This window comes from Ranitomeya variabilis, chromosome 5, assembly GCF_051348905.1.
Source record: "Ranitomeya variabilis isolate aRanVar5 chromosome 5, aRanVar5.hap1, whole genome shotgun sequence".
In the NCBI taxonomy this organism is placed as follows: Eukaryota; Metazoa; Chordata; class Amphibia; order Anura; family Dendrobatidae; genus Ranitomeya; species Ranitomeya variabilis.
Window position 1 is genome coordinate 189,990,533 of NC_135236.1, and position 23,804 is coordinate 190,014,336.

A 23,804-nucleotide genomic window follows, 5' to 3' on the forward strand; every position below is an offset into this window, starting at 1 on the left:
GCTCTGTCACTAAGGGGTTAAACATGACTGGCAGATTTCAATCTAATTTTTGGAGGCAACTTGTATCTTGTGATTTTTTTCTGGACCTGGTCCAAGTAAAAAAAAATCAGACATGTGCACGGTCCCATAGAATAACATGGGGACAAATTCTATCCATCAAAACGATAGATAGCACCTGTCCGATTTTTACGGTAATGTGCACGAGCCAAAATACTGATCAACGTAATGCTGTGTGAAGGGTCTGCTTTACAAGAGCGTATTTGTATGCATCTCTACTACGGATCTGTAATACGGACAAATAATAAGGGCATCAGTGTTTCTCTAGGATTCTAGCAGTATTGGATCCAAATTTACAGCTGTATTTGAAAGAATTGGTATTATTTTCTTTTAGTCAAAAAGCGTATCCAATACTGATAGAATACTGACGCATCCATACTTTAATCACTCTCCAAAGCCACTTTATCGGTAATACCATTAAAAGAAGCACATTCTGCTTTTTAGAAGCCGGTTTAAAAAGGAAATCCATGTGACTAGTCCTATTGGTTTACATTATTACTGTACTTCAATACATAGAAAAACTAATAAAATATAGATTACAAATACGTCATTCTGAAAGAGGCCAAAGTGGCCTTACAGCCAACACTGGGAACACCAAGAAACACCAGACTATGCATAAATGCTCAGTTTTTCCTTAACCAACCTGAAAGAAACAGCACTAGAAAAATGGAGAATGTGTCCCGTATACATAAGGTTTGTCCATAGAGGTCTGTATGTATGAGAACCACACAGGGCTTGTCACCTATTTATTAGGCCGGCTCACACTAGAGAGAAGAACGGACGAGTGAGAGGAGCAAAAACTACGCATTGCACTCGGACCAATGTTTCTCTATGGGGCAGCTCCCATCAGCCGTATATTTCTCGGCCGTATTTTACGGGCTGAGAAAATCGCAGCATGCTGCGTTTGTCAGCTTATTGCGCAAAAAATCCACCAATGAAAGTCTATGGGGGCGAAAAAAATACGGATTGCACACGGACCATGCGTCTGACTTGCGAGAAATGCGCAAGACTTTTCCAGGTGCCAGGAAATGTGCCAAGCCTTCAATCAGGAAGCTTAGACATGCTAATTAGCTTAAAAAGCGAGACAGACATCCCGGAAGCATGCCGCACGCCTCCACGGAGTCTCCTGCAGCATGGCTTCGCTAATTAATGTGGAAATGCTGCTGGTCCTGGTGCAAGAGAGGCCAGAAATCTGGGATCAGAGAGATGCCCATTATTCTAACCGGGCCAGAAAAGAGGCAGCATGGAGGAGCATATGTGGCATCCTTTTTCAGGATTTTGGACAGCGGCCACGTGAAGGACAGCAGCAACTAAGTAAGTTCACTCATGTTTCTCAAATAATATTCTAAACTGCAGTAACTAACGTTTTCACACTATCCCCTTAAATCTTTTATTGTGATGTTTGTAATCAAATGATTAGTAATGAAGATAACTTTTTAACAATCCAGCTTACTAGGCGACATGACTATGTAAAATCTCTGTAAACTTGTTGTACCACTATGCACAATGGCCTTATACATTATTTTATTCTCTGTCATTGCAGTGGAAGATGTTATGAGACGATGACGCAGCATAATGGATCAGTACAGGTGGGAACGTCAGCAGCGGGCCAGGAGTGGTGCTTCTGCTCCTACAAAGAGAAAATACATGTATTACGACTGGCTTTCATTTCTGGATCCCAGTATGGATCTGAGACCGTAAGTACAAACTTTACACCACATTACACATATGTATTTTATGCTCATATATTAAATTTTATTTTATTATTGTCATACTTACAGAACTCAGTCCAACCTCACTGAGAGAGAGACCAGGTCCGACTCAGAGGCTATCATTGATCCAGTCGGGGAAGGTGAAGAGGTGGCTGGCCCATCTTCTGATCCTTCCAGGTGAATCCCTCCAGGTCCATCTTCCTCAGCACCAGCAGCTCCGCCAACAACTGGCCCAGATGCTGCACCACCACCCACAGCTGCACCAGCTCCAGTCAGCCATGAAGATCCTGAGAACAGCAGCAGCCCTACTGTCCCGCTGGAGGCCTCCCCACAGCCTGCTGTTATTTCTCACCGTGGCCACAGAAAGAGAGCTACTGGAAACAAGGAGGCATATGGATACTGGTGTCCTAAATTATCTTTCCAGGGCTGCCCAGGATGAGGGTGAGGAGGCATATTCACGCAGTCTGGCCCGGTACCTCCGTCCCCTACCCCGTGAGGTGAGGCTACGTGTGAGAGGGTGCTTTCAGTTCCTTCTTGATGCATGCACCCCCCCAATAGCCCATATGAGTTGTTTGAATACTTGGAGAGGTGGCAGCTGTCACCCCGTAACCTCATGCGTCTTCAACCAACCCAACAAGTGCATGATCAATAGGGATCTGATGCACCTCCACGTGTGCCTACACCTCAACCCTTTTCCCCCCAAAACCAACCAATGCAACCACGTAGGCAAATGCCATCCTGCCAGCAACCTTCCCAATATGGCCACTTGTACAGACCGAGTGTTGGAGGCTGGTCCCAACCTGGGTTTGGACGACATGGCCATATTGGGGGGGGGGGGGGGGCATGAGTCACGTGGCTTCTTTAATCCTCACGAGGCCCATACTCTAAATCCCTATGGCCAATCTGCAAGTGGCCAATACGAGCATGGCCAATATTTGCAGCATGGGCAGCAGCTAATTCCCACACAGGGTGAAGGACAATTGGGACAACAAAGGCCGCAAGAACAAGAAACCAGACTGCCGCCATCACCTCCACCAACTTTTCATAACCTTTAATTTGCTTGTGGCTAAATATTTTGTTTGTTAAAAAATATTTTTTCTTCTGCTGCGATAGCAAAATAATAATTTGGAGATATGTTTGGCCAAATTTAAATGGCCACAAAAGCCATATGAGGTAAATATGGTTTGTGAGAGTATAAGTATTTGGTTTTGGATATATAAAAAAACCTTACAAAAGCCAATTTATGTTTGTTGAAACAATCATTAATACACCATACATAATTATTAGATTCAAAACCATCTCTTAAATAAGTAAATTCAACACACAGTAACTTAGTATGTTTTTTAATATATACAGTACAGACCAAAAGTTTGGACACACCTTCTCATTTAAAGATTTTTCTGTATTTTCATGACTATGAAAATTGTAAATTCACACTGAAGGCATCAAAACTATGAATCAACATATGTGGAATTATATACTTAACAAAAAAGTGTGAAACAACTGAAATTATGTCTTATATTCTAGCTTCTTCAAATTAGCCACCTTTTGCTTTGCTTTCCGCATTCTGGTGTTCTGAATTGTTATTCCAGGTCGCACTGTCTCCAGCAAAATATCAAATGTCGCAATACTCATGTGACAGTACTGGAAAAATTTGTTGGGATGTGTCTGCAGAGATGCATATAGCCGGTGAAAATGGCCTTTAGTGAGGCATTGCCTCAAAAGCGGATGGACCCACATTCTTCTCCTCCTCCTCGGATCCACTATCACTGGGTATGGCTGGCCAAAGCGATATGACAACACCCAGTTATATAACACACGCTCAGTTGGGGTGAAATGCAGTAGGTCAGACATGTTGCCAAAGAACCACCAACAGAAGCACAGCAACAAAATGGCCAGATTGGAGGGTGCCACTGCCACCTGTTGTAGAGGCGTGTGTATGGGGGTGCAGGTGAGGATGTGTATGGTGTGGGGGGGACAGGTGAGGATGTGTATGGTGTGTTTGGGGGACAAGTGAGAATGTGTATGGTGTATGTGGGGGTGCAGGTTAGGATGTGTATGGTGTGTGGGGGGAGTGAGAATGTGTATGGTGTGTGTGGGGGGACAGGTGAGGATGTGTATGGCTGTGTAGGGGACAAGTGGGAATGTGGTGTGGGCGGAACAAGTGAGGATGTGTATCGTGTGTGGGGGGACACGTGAGTATGCGTATGGGGGAGAGGTGAAGCTGTGTATGGTATGCGGGTGGGCAGGTGAAGATGTGTATGGTGTGGGGGGACAGGTGAGGATGTGTATGGTGTGGGGGGTGACAGGTAAAGATGTGTATGGAGAAGAGGTGAAGGTGAAGCTGTGAATGATGTGTGGGTGGGCAGGTGAAGATGTGTATGATGTGGATGCAGCAGGCGAGGATGTGTATGGGGAGAGGTGAAGCTGTGTATGGTGTACGGGTGGGTCAGTGAAGATGTATATGGTGTGGCTCTTTCCAGTCCAATAGCTTATTAGAATGCACAATTCCACCAAAATGAGCCCCCTTACCTCTTGGGCCCGTGTGGTTGCACCAATGATATGTCAACCCCTGGATGAGGATGTGTATGTTGTGTGCAGGACAGATGAGGATGTGTGTGGAGGAGGACAGGTAAAGATGTGTATGGTGTGTGTGCGAGGGGAAGTTAAAGCTGTGTATGGTGTGTGGGGGACAGATGAAGTTGTGTATGGTGTGGGGGTCAGTTGAGGATGTGTATGGGGAGAGGTGAAGCTGTGTATGGTGTGTGGGTGGGCAGGTGAAGATGTATATGGTGTGTGTGGGGGACAAGTGAGAATGTGTATGGTGTGTGTGTGGGGGGGCAGGTAAGGATGTGTATGGTGTATGTGGGGGACAGGTGAAGATGTACACTATGTTCCAAATTATTATGCAAATTACATTTTTATCAGATTTTCCTAACTGGTCAGTGCAAATGACAGTCAGTCTAATAAAAGTCATCACCTGTTAGATTATACATCGAATTTTATTGAAGAAACCTCCCAATGATAACAGTATAATCTCCAAAATGAATAAAAACTTAAAATGCACTGTTCCAAATTATTATGCACAGTAGAATTTCTAAACATTTGATATGTTTTAAAGAACTGAAAATGCTCATTTGTGGAATTTGCAGCATTAGGAGGTCACATTCACTGAACAAAAAAGCTATTTAACGCCAAAACATCCCAACAGGCCAAGTTACATGTTAACATAGGACCCTTCTTTGATGTCACCTTCACAATTCTTGCATCCATTGAACTTTTGAGTTTTTGGAGAGTTTCTGCTTGTATTTCTTTGCATGAAGTTGGAATAGCCTCCCAGAGCTGCTGTTTGGATGTGAACTGCCTCCCACCCTCATAGATCTTTTGCTTGATGATCCTCTAAAGGTTCCCTATAGGGTTGAGGTCAGGGGAAGATGGTGGCCACACCATGAGTTTATCTCCTTTTATGCCCATAGCAGCCAATGACTCAGAGGTATTCTTTGCAGCATGAGATGGGGCATTGTCAGCATGAAGATGTTTTTGCTCCTGAAGGCATATTTCTGCTTTTTATACCATGGAGGAAAGTTGTCAGTCAGAAACTCTATATACTTTGCAGAGGTCATTTTCACACCTTCAGGAACCTTAAAGGGCCCTACCAGCTGTTTCCCATGATTCTGGCCCAAAACATGACTCCTCCACCTCCTTGCTGACGTTGCAGCCTTGTTGGGACATGGTGGCCATCCACCAACCATCCACTACTCCATCCATCTGGACCATCCAGGGTTGCTCAACACTTATCAGTAAACAAGACTGTTTGGAAATTAGTCTTCATGTATGTGTGGGCCCAATACAACCATTTCTGCTTGTGAACACTGTTTAAGGGTGGCCGAATAGTAGGTTTATGCACCACAGCAAGCCTTTGAAGGAGCCTACACCTTGAGGTTCGAGGGACTCCAGAGGCACCAGCAGCTTCAAATATCTGTTTGCTGCTTTGTAATGGCTTTTTAGCAGCTGCTCTCTTAATCCGATGAACTTGCCTGGCAGAAATCTTCCTCATTATGCCTTTATCAGCACAAACACATTTGTGCTCAGATACAGCCACAAATCTCTTAACAGTACGATGATCACGCTTATGTTTTTGGAAAATTTCTAATGTTTTCATCCCTTCACCAAGGCATTGCACTATTTGATGCTTTTCAGCAGCAGAGAGATCCTTTTTCTTTCCCATGTTACTTGAAAACTGTGACCTGCTTAATAATCTGGAACATCATTTTTAAGTAGTTTTCCTTTAATTAGAATGACCTGGAAAACTAATTATCACGTGTTTAAGATTGATTTCAGTGATCCATGGAGCCCTGAGACACAATACCATCCACGAGTTTATTTGAAAAACAAAACAATTAAATCTTTATGACACTTAAATCCAATTTGCATAATAATTTGGAACACAGTGTATATGGTGCGTGGGGGAAAGGTGAGAATGTGTATAGCGTGAGGTGCTTAGATGAAGCTGTGTATGGTGTGGGGGCAACAGGTGAAGATGTGTATGGGGGAGAGGTGAAGATGTGTATGGTGTGGGAAAAAGATGAGGATGTGTATGGTGTGTGGGGGCAGTTGAAGATGTGTATGGTGTGTGAGGGGAAAGGTGAGGATGTGTATGGTGTGTGTGCAAGGGGAAGTTAAAGCTGTGTATGGCTTCTTTCACACTTCTTTTGTTTGGCGTCAGTCTGCTCCGACATAGTGACGGATCGACGGTTCCGTCAAAATTGTTGAGAAAACGGTTCCGTTTTTTTGACGGATCCATTACACGGATGTGTAAAAAAAACGGATCCGTTAGAACCGTTGCAACCGTTTTTTACATCCGTTGGAACCGTTTTTTGATGGATCCGTTTTTTTTAAAAACCGAGGATCTCAATGTGATTGGCTAATAAAAAGTACTGGGAAATGTGACTGGCTACTGGAAACACACAACACATGGCATTTATACACACACACCACACACATGTCACAGCATAGCCGTTCAAAATACCGGCACCGTATGAAACATAAAAATATGCAGGGCGGGCACACACACACACACTGGCAGAACTCATGCTGGATGGCAGTACTCACATGGCAGTCTCAGGCAGGGTCTGTCTTGCTGGCTGGCACTGTGTTCTCTCTCTGCTTCTCTGCTTGATGGCACATTAAAGAATGAAGCCCACTTGTCCTGTTTATATAGTTTTGGGTTTATCTGGGAAAAGTATCTAATTTTTGGAGCATGCTCAATTGAAAAAGTTGATTGGGACGACGGATCCGCCAAATGACGGATCGCGACGGATCCGTCGCCCATAGGCGACCATTCTAGGGAATGGCGGATGCGACGGATCCATCGCAAACCGCCATTTCGGCGCAGACAAAGAACGTTATAACGTCCGTCAATGTCTAGATGACGTCCGCCAAATCTCGACGGATCCGTCACATGGCGGATGGAACGGACGACCATCCGCCACAATCCGCCGCTAATGCAAGTCTATGGGAAAATAGCGGATCCACCAAAAAAATGGCGGATCCGCTATTTGAGGAAAATGGCGGATTCAAACTGACGCCAAAAGACTGAAGTGTGAAAGAGGCCTATGCTGTGTGGGGGACAGATGAGGGTGTGTATGGTGTGGGGGTCAGGTGAGGATGTGTATAGGGAGAGGTAAAGCTGTGTATGGTGTGTGGGTGGGCAGGTGAAGATGTATATGGTGTGTGTGGGGGACAAGTGGGAATGTGTATGGTGTGTGTGGGGGGACAGGTGAGGATGTGTATGGTGTCTGTGGGGGACAGGTGAGGATGTGTATGGTGTGTGGGGAAATGGTGAGAATATGTATAGCGTGAGGTGGGCAGATGAAGCTGTGTATGGTGTGGGGGCAACAGGTGAGGATGTGTATGGGGAGAGGTGAGGATGTGTATGGGGAGAGGTGAAGATGTGTATGGTGTGGGAAAAAGATGAGGATGTGTATCGTGTGGGAAAAGATGAGGATGTGTATGGTGTGGGAAAAAGATGAGGATGTGTATCATGTGGGAAAAGATGAGGATGTGTATGGTGTATGGGTGAGCAGGTGAAGATGTGTATGATGTGGGAAAAAGATGAGGATGTGTATGGTGTGCGGGGGGGGGCAGTTGAAGTTGTGTATGGTGTGGAGTCGACAAGTGAGGATGTGTATGAGGGAGAAGTTAAGCTGTGAATGGTGTATGGGTGGGCAGGTGAACATGTGTATGGTGTGGGGGTAACAGGTGAGGATGTGAATGGAGGAGAGTTGAAACTGTGTATGGTGTGTCGGTGGGCAGGTGAAGCTCTGTATGGTGTGGGGGTGACAGGTGAGAATGAATATTGTGTGTGTAGGGGTGGCAGGAAAGGACACTGACAGTCACAGACATGAAAGGGTACCTGTGCAAGAACAATATTTGGACCCTTTCCAGTCCAATAGCTTATTATAATGCACAAGTCCACCTTTTTTAGGTCAAAATGGGCTCCCTTGCCTCTTGGGCACTGTGTGGTTGCACAGGTTGCAGCAATATGTCAGCCCCTGGGTGAGGATGTGTATGTTGTGTGCAGGACAGATGAGGATGTATGTGGCGGGGGACAGCTGAGGATGTGTATGGTGTGTGGGGGGACATATGTAGATGTGTATGGTGTGTGGGGGGACAGGTGAGGATGTGTATAGTGCGTCGGGGTACAAGTAAAGTTCATATATGGTGTGTAGGGGGAACGTAGGGGCGCTGTGTAATGTGAGGGGTGGGTCAGGTGGACCCCTGTATGATGTGAACTCTACTGATATTTGTTTGTGGCTGATGATAGCTTTCCATATCAGGAATGACGGTGACCCTTGGGCTTTGGGAACTAGCGGATCACTGACGCTCGCTCCTGAGCTGCACCTACTGGGAGTGAGGCTCACACTGGCTGCCAGGCGTGGGCAGGCACACCACCACTGCCGTCCCTCCTCCATGTGGGAGGCTGCCGCTGCTGCTGGAGGCAGGTGGGATCCGCTCTGTGTCGCGGCTGAGTCCGCGATCACTTCCTACACACTTCCTACGGGAGAGCATCGCTCAGGAGCCGGCGGCTTCCCCGATTAGCGGCTGCAGGAGAGGCATGGCAGCGGGCAGCCGCCTCTAGCTCCCCGGGTACAGACTTCCGTAGCTGCCGCTACCATCGCTGCTGTCAGCCGGCTGGAGCTCCATGAGGACTTAAATAGCAGCTGATGCGAGAGCTCCCGATCCCCGGGAGACCACACACAGTCCGCCCGCTAGTGAGAGGCAGCTGCCCGGCAACGCACCATGGGGTGAGTGGCTCCGATCACTTCTATCCTCCTCCGATCGCCTGCATGCCCTGTATAGCAGCATTAGTATTACCTGTGCCACCCTGGCAGCACCGCAGATGCTCAGAACTTTCCCACTTAGCATGCTGGGACCGTTATAATCATCAGCTCCATTATAACCCACTACAGTTACCATCAGTTATATCACATCAGTGTATAATGACCAGCTCTATTATAAACACATCAATGTATAATGACCAGCTCATTCTATAGTGACCAGCTGTTATTATACATCATTGTATAGGGACGAGCTCTGGGATTATAACACATTATATAATGATCAGCTCCATTATAACATCCTATAGCGACCAGCTGTGTTAGTATATCAGTTATAACGCATCACTATATAATGACCAGCTCTATTATAACACACCATCCTATAATGGCCAGCTCTTCTATAATTCATTTTTGCCCAACGACCGCCTCTGTTATACCAGATGATTTTGACTTATATGAAAGCCCTGCTGTATGCGAGCAGGAATGTGCCCTTGTAACACAGCTATATAGAATGACCAAGTGTATTATAACCCAACACTTTATAAGGACCACGAGCTCAACCATCCAAGACATTCTACCTTGCAACACCTTCATAATTCAGCTGCTGTATTAGCCAAAAGTAGCTACATCAGCAATATACCCTGCTATAATCAACTGCTCCGCTAATATCTCCCTTATTATAATAAGCGCCTCCTTTTATATGTGACACATTGGCTACTCTGTAATGATCAGCTACCAAACTGCTCCAAGAATCTAGAACATGTTATACTTGCCTGCGCCAGCAAATGCCGCAAGGTTTTATTAAAATGCTCTATAATCTACTGCTCAGATCACATATTGGACAACAGTCTGTACTGAACTGGTCTATATACAATATTGTGTAACTATTACTGAATGTTCTCTAACCTAATAGATCATGGTAATAATCGACCATTGCAGCACCACATTAGTGAACGTCCCTGTGGCCAAAGTGCCACGTTCATTAAATTCTAGTAAATATTTGCATGTATTTGAGACTTTATTAAATCTCCGTCAAGAGTCAGTCGTTGTGCAGCCTATAAATTTTGATTAATATGCATATTAGCGATGAGTGAGTATACTCGTTGCTCGGGTTTTCCTGAGCACGCTCGGGTGTTCTCCGAGTATTTGTAACTGCTCAGAGATTTAGTTTTCATCGCCTCAGCAGCATGATTTACAGCTGACAGACAGCCTGAGTACATGTGGGGGTTCCCTAGCAACCAGGCAACCCCCACATGTACTCAGGCTGGCTATCAGATGTAAATCATTCAGCTGTGATGACAAAAACTAAATCTCTGATCACTAACAAATACTTGGAGACCATCCGAGCATGCTCAGGAAAACCCGAGCAACGAGTATACTCGCTCATCTCTATAGCTATGTCTACCTTCACACAGCACTGGCAGATCACTGCACAAAAATCTATAATTTGGCACCATACTTAACATCAGCTAGTGGCTTTTGCAATTTTAAAGGGAATCTGTTATCAAGGTGCACTCTCTAAGCCACTTACATAGCCAGTCATGGATCTGTAAGTGCTCTGGGCGTGGCGGATCACTTTTCGTGCCTCTGACTCATTCACTGACTACTACTTCTACTTGACTGACAGCTCACTGGCTATGTACCATCAAGCCCTAGTAAAGGAAATTTTGCATCAGTGGGAGATACAAGGCTGGGATTTGAGCTGGGAAGGCTGAAGCTCGGGTTGTGCTCCATCACGCCCAGAGCACTTCCAGCCTAACTTGCGTACTGACAAAGATGTGGATTAATCAGTTATGGATCCCTGTATTTGATAATAATAGTTATGGATAAACCAATTTTTAAATAGCTACCTGAAAGTGGTCTGGGAAGGGCACCCTGATGTCCGACTCGCTTTACCTTATCTTAATCCTCTTAAGTGAGAACCTCCTGTGATAAACTCTAGATGGTGCGTTGTTTGTCAAGTTAAACTTGGCTACATCTACAAGTGCCAATTTTGTAGGCGTGTTCAGACTACACATATGTGTAGCATGACCATAGGGCTTTACACTTTTGATAGTTATTGCCCCTTAGAAACAGCCTGCAAAGATGAGGTGTCCTGGGGTATCGAGCTGCGTATTGTGTAGGCTATGGGATGTAACATAGCAAGTGTTCCAGGTTTAGCCAGGTGCCCACAACTATATTATACATTCTGCTTATGGCATAATAGGATTGGGTTACATCTTAATCTAGATTATTGGCCTTCTGCGTGTGAGGTCCTTTGAGATAGATGTACATGCAGTTCCAAAGAATCCAATAATGTCGCAGCCCTCCAGATTGTAGACACAAGGTTAGTCATTGATGCTTCTCATGCAACAACTTCTTTTACTCCCTTTAATTTTAGGGCATCGATAAGGTTCTCTAACATTTAGACATCATTCGGTGACTCTAGTAGATGCTAGTAGGACTCAATGTCACCTGTCTCTATTTTTTTTGAGTTGCCAAGAGGACTCCTTAAGACAACAACAGATCTTGATAAGGCAATGTAGAAGAAACGCTCAGTAGCACATCTTATTCCACTGGTCACAAAACTGACCGATTGAGAAATTATAGGATCAGATCGTTTGTGCCACAAGCTTTGCTTGGGTGTTTTGATTCTGAGTTAGAGGGAAAAATGACTAAAGGTATGTTCACACTGCATCTTTTTTTTACATTTTTGAGCAGCTCCACTCTTTAAAAACACTGGAAAAGTACTCAAAGACCCTCAGAATAATTTTCTTACTTGTTTCAGTGACAAAACAGTTTTCTTATTATATTCTCAGGATTTTGCGCCTTTTAAAAGTTTCAGACTTTCGAAGACACCAAGCGTTTAAAATGAGTGACCTGTCCGTTCTTCAGACATTTTTTACTAGTTGGCTACCTTGTATACAATAGATGTGAATGGATTTGCTAAAATTTGCCCGTAAGGTGCTTGGCATCTTTTAGAGTATTTGTAAGGATTTTTTCCTCAAAAACCATGAGCGCTTTATTCATTGCTTAACGGATTTAAAAAAACAACAAACAATTCAATAAATGACGCCCCAAAAAACACTTGGAAAATGATAACAAAAAATTATTGAAAAATCGCTGCAGGAAAGGAACAAAAGACACTAAGAAGAAATGCTCAGCCTTACAAGACGCCAAGAAAAGTTTACAAAAAAGGAGGGAATCCTGAAGTATGTTCAGCGTGAAAAGTTGATTTTTTTTTTTTTTTCCCCCTCAAATTAAAGTTCGAGTTTTCTAAAGTGGTTAATGGCAATCATTACAAAAACTTCAAAAGTCAAATTATCTTTGATGGTGGTAGCAAGAAATAAAAAATGAAACTAATTGTTTTAAAAACAGACATATAAGAATGAGACGGAAGGGAAAGAGGTGGGGAAGGAACAAGGAAGAAAGAACCAGAGTTGAGGAGAACACTGATTGGAGGTTTCAACGTGGAGAGCAAACATATATTAGAAAATAAATTACTGGAACAAGAGTTTAGATATTTATAAGTAAGGCGAACAATGTAACACTGTTGATGGAAATGAGGAAAGCAAGGGACATGTCTTGTGTTATTTTAGGATACTTCTGTAGAAGGTGGGTGCGGAGGAGGAAGACCGTTCACTTAGAAGCCGTAGTAATCTTTTCTAGTTGTCTGGGTTAGAGTTTCCATATGGTGAATTATGGCTACTACAGAAAACCATTCTTCCAAAGAGGGGGGGGGGATCTGTTGATCTCTAATGACGGGGAGTTATTGATTTGGCATCTTAAAGATGTCATAAGGATTTTTTTGTAGATGGATTTAGACATAGGAAACATATATAATAGTAGCGTTTCTGGAAAGGTGGGAGGATTGTCATCTGTTACCTCTGTGACAGGGTCACTGGCACAGTATATGAGGGAAGATATGTCACTTCGCTTATTGGCATTAGTAATGTGAAATTAGGATATTTTTCCTCCAGCACATTACGTGTTGAGAGGATTAATTTAAAGTTGCTTACATGGGCTGGTTTTATATGGTCATCCATAGATTGGGATGGTGCTCACTATATCTCCACCTGCAGAGCCAACACCAGCAAGTGTACTGAGAGGACCTGGGATGATGTCACGGTCAGGTGATCATGACATGGTCTGGCTTAAATAGCTGGTCTAGAGAGTCAGTGGCTGTTGTGTCTTGGGAGAGAAGAAGCTCCCACATGGCTCCAGGAGGAGCTGAGGACTTCACGTGTTACCTGCTGGTGACTTCTGCAGGGAAAGGACTCTTTTGAACTTAATATTTATTTTGTTTTGCCATTAGGCCGGAAAGGCCGCGTTTGGCTTATTCAACGCTGCTATGGTTTATGTTGTCTTTTAGTAAACCATCCAGCGATTTACCTAAAGAGGCGTTCCTGAGTCTACCTATGTAAGCCCTCACACCTCCTTAATGACTTTGATAACCCCCTCCAAGAAGGCTCTCAGGATTGGACATGACCACTAAATATGTCTTATTGTCCCTTCCTCTATCCCGCACCACCAAAAATAAATTGATGATTCCTAGATACCATTGATATAAGGTAGAGGGAACCAGATGCCATGTAGAAACAATTTTAAAACTTTTCTCTTGAGATTTAGTTGCAATTACTGATTTACCGAATAGGTGTAGACAATTATTCCAGTGCTTCTGTGTAAAAGTTTTGTGAAGTTCAGTTTCCTGGAAAAGAGGAAGGAGAACTGTCAAAGACACACAGCTGAGGGCATAACGCTGAACCCACCACTGTTACCAGTTTGTCACAGATGACACCGAAGAGATCCCACCACTGCCACTTGCGTACACACCCACGCTTCCCCAATCTTCAGGCAATTACGCAATTCTCTGACGAGTGATGGACAAGACCCCAGCTGCTTCAGCTACTAGGCCAGTTATTAGAGTGTTCACAGTTAGTGTATGGTATATACACCTTCTATTCCAATGCATGGAATATATGTATATACCCCGGTGCAGTCACTGCTAGCACCACAATAACAAAAATAATCACTAGCTGCCACCACCAATCATTTATACAGGTCAATTGAACAGGTAGTGTATGGCTTCAGGGATGCAGTGTACAGAGGAAAAGGAACTGAGCTATAAAATTTTAGCTTTAACCCAGAAAGCTAGACAGTGTATAATATATATATATATATATATATATATATATATATATATATATATATATATATATATATATTTATATTTCAGCTTTCATTTGAGGGTATCCACATTAAAATTGGATGAAGGGTTTAGGAGTTTCAGCTCCTTAACATGTGCCACCCTGTTTTTAAAGGGACCAAAAGTAATTGGACAGATTCAATAATTTTAAATAAAATGTTCATGTCTAGTACTTGGTTGAAAACCCTTTGTTGGCAATGACTGCCTGAAGTCTTGAACTCATGGACATCACCAGACGCTGTGTTTCCTCCTTTTTGATGCTCTGCCAGGCCTTCACTGCGGTGGTTTTCAGTTGCTGTTTGTTTGTGGGCCTTTCTGTCTGAAGTTTAGTCTTTAACAAGTGAAATGCATGCTCAATTGGGTTGAGATCAGGTGACTGACTTGGCTATTCAAGAATATTCCACTTCTTTGCTTTAATAGACTCCTGGGTTGCTTTGGCTTCATGTTTTGGGTCATTGTCCATCTGTAGTATGAAACGACGACCAATCAGTTTGGCTGCTTTTGGCTGGATCTGAGCACACAGTATGTCTCTGAATACCTCAGAATTCATTCGGGTGCTTCTGTCCTGTGTCACATCATCAATAAACACTAGTGACTCAGTACCACTGGCAGCCATGCATGCCCAAGCCATCACACTGCCTCCGCCGTGTTTTACAGATGATGTGGTATGCTTTGGATCATGAGCTGTACCACGCCTTCAACATACTTTTCTCTTTCCATCATTCTGGTAGAGGTTGATCTTGGTTTCATCTGTCCAAAGAATGTTCTTCCAGAACTGTGCTGGCTTTTTTAGATGTTTTATAGCAAAGTCCAGTCTAGCCTTTTTATTCTTGACACTTATGAGTGGCTTGCACCGTGCAGTGAACCCTCTGTATTTACTTTCATGCAGTCTTCTCTTTATGGTAGATTTGGATATTGATACGCCGACCTCCGGGAGAGTGTTGGTCACTTGGTTGGCTGTTGTGAAGGGGTTTCTCTTCACCATGGAGATTATTCTGCGATCACCCACCACTGTTGTCTTCCGTGGGCGCCCAGGTCTTTTTGCATTGTTGAGATCACCAGTGCTTTCTTTCCTTCTCAGGATGTACCAAACTGTACATTTTGCCACTCCTAATATTGTAGCAATTTCTCGGATGGGTTTTTTCTGTTTTCACAGCTTAAGAATGGCTTGTTTCACCTTCATGGAGAGCACTTTTGACCGCATGTTTACTTCATAGGAAAACCTTCCAAATGCAAGCACCACACCTCAAATCAACTCCAGGCCTTTTATCTGCTTAGTTGAGAATGACATAATGAAGGGATTGCCCACACCTGTCCATGAAATAGCCTTGGAGTCAATTGTCCAATTACTTTGGGTCCCTTTAAAAAACAGGGTGGCACAGGTTAAGGAGCTGAAACTCCTAAACTCTTCATCAAATTTTAATATGGATACCCTCAAATGAAAGCTAAAAGTCTGAACTTCAACTGCATCTGAATTGTTTTGTTTAAAATTAAATTGTGGTAATGTCTATAACCAAAATGAGAAAAATGTTGTCTCTGTCCAAATATATATGGACCTTACTGTATGTATGTATGTATATATATATATATATATATATATATATATATATATATATATATACATACATACACACAGGATAATGAAAAATGGGAACAAACAATATTATGTGTACAATTACATAAAAAGGAATAACGAAAGAAAACTACAGAAGTGGCCCAGAGCTTAGTGGAGGGAGGCGCTCTGATTGGGAAATGGGCAGAACCTACAGCAAGCTGTGCCTTCTAAGTACTGCCAATGATCCAAACCCAGATAGATCATGTTTATCAGCTCTAAGTTGTGCCCACACACGTCCCCCTTCATGACCTCATGTGGGGCTGTTTCTGTGATGTTCTCAGCCCTTCAGGATTTTGAGATCTCCAACTTAGGCTACGCTCACACTTGCGTACCGGGGCTTTGTGGACGGCTGAGTACTTCCTCCCTGAAGCTTCACCCACTTCCGCACTTCTTCCGCTTAGGTCTGCCAACTTGTGCATGTGTCCTGCGTACCTATCTTTAACATTGGGTACGCAGGACATGCGGATGTATGCAGATGCGTCGTTTTGATGCGCCCGCTGACCACACGGGAATGCGACTTGGCAAACATATGGTAATTGCCAAACTGTAATATTCCATGGCTCTATTTTTGTGTACATCAAACAAGCTCCTCTAGAGTAAAAAGTATATATAGTTTATTAATAAGGTTTAAAATGGTATATCATATAATTGAAATACAAAACAAACAAGCGGACATAACGTATGTAAGGGAATCAAGTAATAGACATACAGATGTGTGTCAATAATACATATTAAATGACTGCAAAAAATGGGTTAATACCTTTCAGTGTTTTTTTATTAACCTATTTTTTGCATTAATTTAATCTATATTATTGACACAGATTCGTATGTCTATTACTTGATACCCTTACATACACTATGTCCGCTTGTTTCATATTTCCTTGAATTGGTTTTTTAATGATATAATATACCATTTTAATACGTATTAGTAAACTATATGTGTGTGGTTTTTTGTTTTTGTTCTTTTTTTACTGTATGGTGGTGTTATCACATTTTTGGAGGGATATATAGTTGTGTGGGCACACCTGGTTAGGCCCAATTCATCAAAGCTTTTATGCCAGAATCCTGGCATAGAAGCTTTGAAAAGCAACAATTTAGGCACAACTCTGAGTTGCTCCTCAATTTTGTGACTTTTGGTGTTTTTACCCCAGTTTCTCCCAGCGTCACCAAAATAGACGGAGCTCATCTAATTAATTTAAATTTCCACGTTCTTCGATAGTCCTACTAATAAAAATAGTGATATGAAACCACTAGATGGTGGCCCGATTCTAACGTATCGGGTATTCTAGAATATGTAGGTAGTATATAGCACAGGCCTCGTGCTATATTGCACAGTCACGTAGTATATAACATAGCTACGTAGTATATAACAGAGCCACGTAGTGTATTGCACAGCCACATAGTGTATTGCCGCCTCTCCACGTCATGTCCATATCGTTGTAATGATGAATAAAGGACATTGAATCACAGCAGATTCCGGGTGAGTGCCACGTCTATTTATTCTTGGATACTTAATTATATATATAGATTTGACAGTAATTTTGATTTTAAATACACCTTGTATGAAAACCCAAATTAAATAATGGGTCATTTCTGATTACCGTACTTATTCCCTTGCAGCCCATTGAGCTAATTTGCAATACCAGACCTAGCCGTAGCGTGGTGCTGATTCTGGAAAAAAATGTAAATCCCTGTTATCTAATCCCTGAAAACTTTATTTTTTTTCTTCAATTCTATGAATTATTCCAGCGTGTGATTCTGAGTAACAATTAGTACACTACTTTCATTTAGTTACGGACGGTATTTCATTGTCTTGTTTCCACTTCTGTGCATTTTTAATAAAGCTGCAATATGTTCTTACATAGAAGTCCACGTTCTGTGCATCGCATTGTTACCAGGACTGAAGTAGATGGCTGTGGAACAATGGCAGAGTCGTGGTTACATTTACCGTCCTCCGAATACTGTCTGCCTTTTACTATCAGACAAATCTCATCTTCCTTCAAAAGTGTCTTTCAAGTCCTTGCAGGGTGACAGGGCAGGAATATGTGATGTCGCCCCTGCCTCCTTCCATTCACTTATATTACGTATAGACCATTGCTCCAGAAAGGCGTCTCCTGTCTGATATGGGATCGTTTGGATTAGGACCTCTCTCAGATTGGTAACATAATGATATTTGGGCATCCACTATGCGACCATTACACATTGACCATCTTGTGGTCATCACACGCTGAGACCTGTAACAGATGCAGCTATATAAATATCTAATGTAGTAGTCAATCAGGCTTTATATTCTCCATTTTGTATAGTACTAGCATATTCCAGCGTACTGTATAGGGATTGTCGTCACTCAGTGGATTTGTAATATTTCAGCTTACATTTAAAGTTAAATTTTAATTGGCATGTAGGAAGGCGTCTCTGCTGGTTTGTCACCAACCTGTCATCCTCTCAACCCATTGACCTGGTATGTGCTGACCAATTAATTCTTCCTCTAAGACACGTAAGGTTTGCATTTAAATGTTGATGTCACTGACAGGCAAGGTTAAGGATCCTCCCGTTAGACCAGTGTTTCTCAACTCCAGTCCTCAAGACCCCACAACAGGTCATGTTTTCAGGATTTCCTTAGTATTGCACAGGTGATAATTTCATCACTTGCTCAAGCATTAACTCCATCACCTATGCAATACTAAGGAAATCCTGAAAACATGACCTGTTGTGGGGTCTTGAGGACTGGAGTTGAGAAACACTGCGTTATACCTTTATGACATATCCGCTTGATATGCCACAAAACTCTGACGGATGTGGGTTACACCCTGGGACATGGAACTCTCTCTATAACAATGGTCCCCTGAACCACATCTTTCCTAGTGAGTTAGCCATCACATTCAATTGGCAATGAATGTCCTCCAGATTGATCTTTTTATACTCACATAAAAATTCATAGAGAGTGTCATGCATTTTCATTTGTAGCCTGGACGTGGCAGCATCACCAGGAAGGACAAGGGTCAGGTCCAGAAAATATCAGATACTTGTGCCCTGACCTATAGATGTGTCATGAATGTCTAATGTGGAAATATGTACACATGGCAAATGTCAAGTACCATCTATTTTGCATTTGTTTATTTTTCATTCTATTTTATTTTTCTCATACATTTTTCACAGCTGAAGGAGATAAATTACCTGAATTTTTTTCATTATCATTGAGAATTGGATCCTCTAAAACTCTCTCTATTCCAATACACCTTACATCTTTAAAGTGTCTCTGTGGATTTCAATGGCCGATTCTGATCTGCAAAAATATCTGTGTTCTGTCGATTTTAAAATCGGACAGATTTCTGCAGGCCCAAAATTTTTTTATATCCATGAACATGTTGAAACAAACACATTAAGATGACTGGAACTGATTATCAGTGACATAAATTTTGGCAGTAATCCTGCCATGTGTGAATTTATTATTAAATGGTGACATATTGTTTGGGGTTATGACCTTGATCTGGGAAGTAAATTTAAACCGGATTTTAGCCCCAACTCATTGTTAATTTTTCTTTGTCTAGTTTTTTGTTGTGTTTAGCTTGTCCTGACCCAATTCTTTCAATTTGTGCCTTTCTTAACCCCTTTGAACGTCCCCAGAGCTGTTTTCACCTTCATGATGAGGCCAAATTTTACAATTCTGACCACTGTCACTTTATGAGGTAATAACTCTGGAACCTTTCAATGGATCCCACTGATTCTGAGAATGTTTTTTCGTGACATATTGTACTTCGTGGTAGTGGTAAAATTTGTTTGATATGACTTGCGTTTATTTGTGAAAAAATCAGAAATTTGGCAGCTATGTCTAAATAGTTAATAAATAGTGATCGGCGAACCCCTAGATGTTCGGGTTCAGCGGGTTCTGCTGAACAGTTAAAAAAAAAAAAAAGTTTGGTTCGGGTACCAGTAGAGTACCTGAAGCAGACCTCAGTCTGTTGGATGGAGGGGCCCAAACATCCAGTGTTTGACACGCTGTCATGTTCATGACAGCGTAGAAAACGCGATCTCTAATTGGCAGTAAATTCATCAGAGAGCGACGATTCCCACGCTGGTCACTGCGAGCTCAGCCTTTGTGACTAGCGGTGACGTTATCGAGGTTACCACAGGTCACTGAGGCTGCGTTCCCAGTCTGGTGCATGACTGCAGTGACCTTTACCGCTAGTACTGTGAAGAAAATTCTCACAGTACAGCACTGAGCTCAGTCACTGGACAAAGCAAAGGTGACATCAACCCTACAAATATGAACCCCACTTGCTACCACCACAGGACAAGTGGGAAAAGCTGGACAAAGTGGCAGAATTGGCACATCTAATAGATGCGTCTTTTTTGGATGCCTGTAGGCTGCTATTTTTAGACCGTGAGAATACCAGCCCCCAGCTTTAGCTTGGCTGTTTGTCAAAAATGAGGGGCATCCAATGCTGTTTTTTTTTAAATTATTTAAATATTTTAGAAAAACGGCGTGGGGACCCCTCTATTCTGATAACCAACCTTGCTAAAGCTGACAGCCGAGGGTTGCTAGTTATCAATAATACAGGAAAACCCATGCAGTTTTTTAAATTATTTATTACGCAGACGTTGCTGATGAATACTCCCATCAGCCGCTGTCTGCTCTAGCGTCTGCAGATGTAGGCTGGTGGGAGTAGTAGTCCCATCAGCTGATACCAGTTTTCGGAGGTAAACGTTTTACCTCCGGTCACGGCTGCAGGCTCGCGCTGTCATCTGGCAGCATGAGAACCACAGCGCTCTAACTTGTGGTATTAATCTTATATCTGATCAGAGGCAGAGACAGCGCAAGAAACACACAATGTTTGGGGTGCCGAGCCGAACAGTAACATGGAATTCCTGGTGAAGTCCGTGTTCTGGGTCCGTGCCCGAACAGAGTAGGTGTTCGGTATGGATCCCGAACTTTACTGTTCGGGTTTGGCCAACTCTATTAATAAATAATATTTCCCACATGTCTACTTTACATCAGCACAATTTTTGAATTTTTTTTTTGTTAGAAGGGTTAGGCAATGGACCCAAGATGAGGATATAGCAGCATTTTGGATGCAGCGTATTTTCGCTGTATCCAAAGCATTGCCTTCTAGTCATGCAGGTAAATCCGCATGTGTTCATTGAACCATGCGGATTTACTTCTTCTAATTATTCTCCTTTTTCGAATGGCTAAGGTTGAGACTGCGCAGCATCTCTGCTGCAGAATGACATGCTGCGGCTCGTAAACCAGCACCACGGGTGAGTTTCCACAGCATCAAATAGCACAGTGGTCATGGGGTTTCTATAAATCCCAGCCACTGTGCTTCTAACCTAGAACGCTGCATTTTGGACACAGTCAAGGTTACATGCATTTTAGACGCAGCTCACTTGCAAAGTTGACCAGTGATTTCTCATTTTTCCAACATAATTTACAAAACCATTTTTTTAGTTACCACATCACATTTGAAATGACTTTGAGGGGCCTATATGACAGAAAATAACCCAAATCTACACCATTCTGAAGGTGCTCAAAACCACATTCGGGAAGTTTATTAACTCTTCATGTGCGTCGCAGATCATGTACTGCGCATGGTCTAACTAACTTGCTAGAGCCGTGTGACCCGGATGTTGTCATGATTGGAGGGCAGAGGGAGCTCCCTGCCTCTGCCTGCCTTCTAAATGCTTTGATCGACATTGATCGCAGCATTTAGGGGCTAATTTGCCAGGAGCCGGTGTCAGCTGTGTTATTAGCTGATCACTCAGCGGTGATTGGCCACACATGACGTTTCCATACATCGAAGGTCGGTAAGCACATACCAACCTGGACGCATGGATACGTCAAAGGTCGTGAAGTGTTAGTCTATTTTGTGTTCACTTTTTTTTTTTTTAGAAATATTCTTTGATGTGGGCCTGGTTTTTCTAGGCAATTGTGGCCAATTCATAAATTTCGACTTTCTAAAAAATGGCAGTGTTTTCATTTTGCAAATGTACTCAAGTCATTCTCTAGAGTGATTTCATGTACACCTAAAATTTTGTTTTAAATTTTGATACATTTTTGGCAGAAATGCTACTCTTTTTTTTTTTTTTTGTAAAAAGGTAAAACAAAAATAGAGAATTTTTAATTTTGCATAAACTTCATTCTCTATGTGCGCCAATTTGAAGAATCTGGTGCAGAAACATTAAGGAGTACCAAAAGACAAAAAAAATAAATAAATAACATAAACGACCCACAAATGATGAATCGGGCCCTTTAGGTCAGACATTTCTGATATTTTTAATTTATTTCCCCTGCTGCTTGTTGGAGATTTAATTATTATCAGAGACAAAGAAATAACATCCACAACATGTAATGGCAGTAAAAAGGTTTATATAAACAGAGGCAATTATTATCCCAGCACCACAACACACGCACTTAATGACGGCTTAATAATTGGTGCAGAACAATGCCCTGGACTGCTGTATATCTGAAACATGGTGCACTGTCTTTCCTGCAGGCAGACTGAGATTTATTAGCATTGTGCTCGCTTGTCTTTGTCCTTACTCACATAATTTAATATGAAGAAGAGAACTGAAAAATAATCTTCTGTTTTATGAATGAACGTGTCATCAGACTTTACTGTTCCTGCTCTGCAGCCAAGCTCGGATTATCTGGCTGTAGTCCCCATAGCTGGTGGATGTCCCTATGTCAAGAGGTTTGCAAACAAAATGAGAAGTTCTCTAACTTTCTAATATAAATTGCCCCCGCACGCCAATTTTGTAGAACAGTGCGCTGGAGAAAGATGTGCAAAATGAGCCTTGTAATGAATTTGTTGCATCTGTAAGGAGATAGATCGGACCGCGGGTACCTGCATGCCGGGTCTGAAACTGAAAGGGCTGCATCTTCTGTTCCCGGGGGGAAGCCTGAGAGAGGGAAGCATTAGTGAGATGGAGCTTCCTGCTGACAAAGGGGGCGGAGAGAGCGCAGGAGGAGAGTTGCAGGCCAGGGCAGAGTAGCGTGCAGTCGGGTGAGCAGCGCGCTCCTCTCCCCATCCTGAGACAGAGTAGCGGTACTGTGACGGGCTGTGCTGCAGTTGGACAAGGGTTCTGGGACACCATTCTGCAGAGAGAGCGAAGCAGAGCTGTGCAGAACAGAGGTGTGCAGAGCCTTGCACACAGAGTGGAGGCGAGCCAGCAGACATAGGAGTGCTCCGGCCGGGAGCACTAGCGCCAAACAGACCAACGTTGCCCACCGCCAACAGCGGGGACCCGGGAGAGCGGGAAGTGCGATTTTTGCCCAGTGACAGCCAGGGAGTACCAGGTGGTGTACACAACGTGACCGTGAGTACTGCACAAGCATTGCTCAAGAGAGATCACACATAGGACTGACACTCGCATCCTGACGTGGACACACAAGAGTTGTCCTGACCGTCTGTTACCTGACTATCTCCAGCTAATATACACGGCTCAAAAAAATAAAGGGAACCCTTAAACAGAATATAACTCCAAGTAAATCAAACTTTTGTGAAATCAAACTGTCCACTTAGGAAGCAACACTGTTTGACAATCAATTTCACATGCTGTTGTGCAAATGGAATAGACAACAGATGGAAATTATTGGCAATTATCAAGACACACTCAATAAAGGAGTGGTTCTGCAGGTGGGGACCACAGACCACATCTCAGTACCAATGCTTTCTGGCTGATGTTTTGGTCACTTTTGAATGTTGATTGTGCTTTCACACTCGTGGTAGCATGAGACGGACTCTACAACCCACAAAAGTGGCTCAGGTAGTGCAGCTCATCCAGGATGGCATATCAATGCGAGCTGTGGCAAGAAGGTTTGCTGTGTGTGTCAGCGTAGTGTCCAGAGGCTGGAGGCACTTCCAGTAGACAGGCCAGTACACCAGGAGACGTGA

General features: G+C 43.0%; 1 protein-coding gene across 1 annotated transcript in view; it reads left to right on the forward strand.

Annotated features, from left to right (window-relative positions):
* The first annotated feature begins 8,632 nt into the window (after positions 1–8,632).
* Positions 8,633–23,804, forward strand: part of HOMER2 (homer scaffold protein 2) — a 406,520-nt gene continuing 391,348 nt past the window's right edge. The window contains exon 1 of the mRNA XM_077263649.1: positions 8,633–9,076. Coding sequence (XP_077119764.1) covers positions 9,072–9,076 — 5 coding nt within the window. The 5' untranslated portion in view covers positions 8,633–9,071. The remainder of the gene's footprint in view (positions 9,077–23,804) is intronic.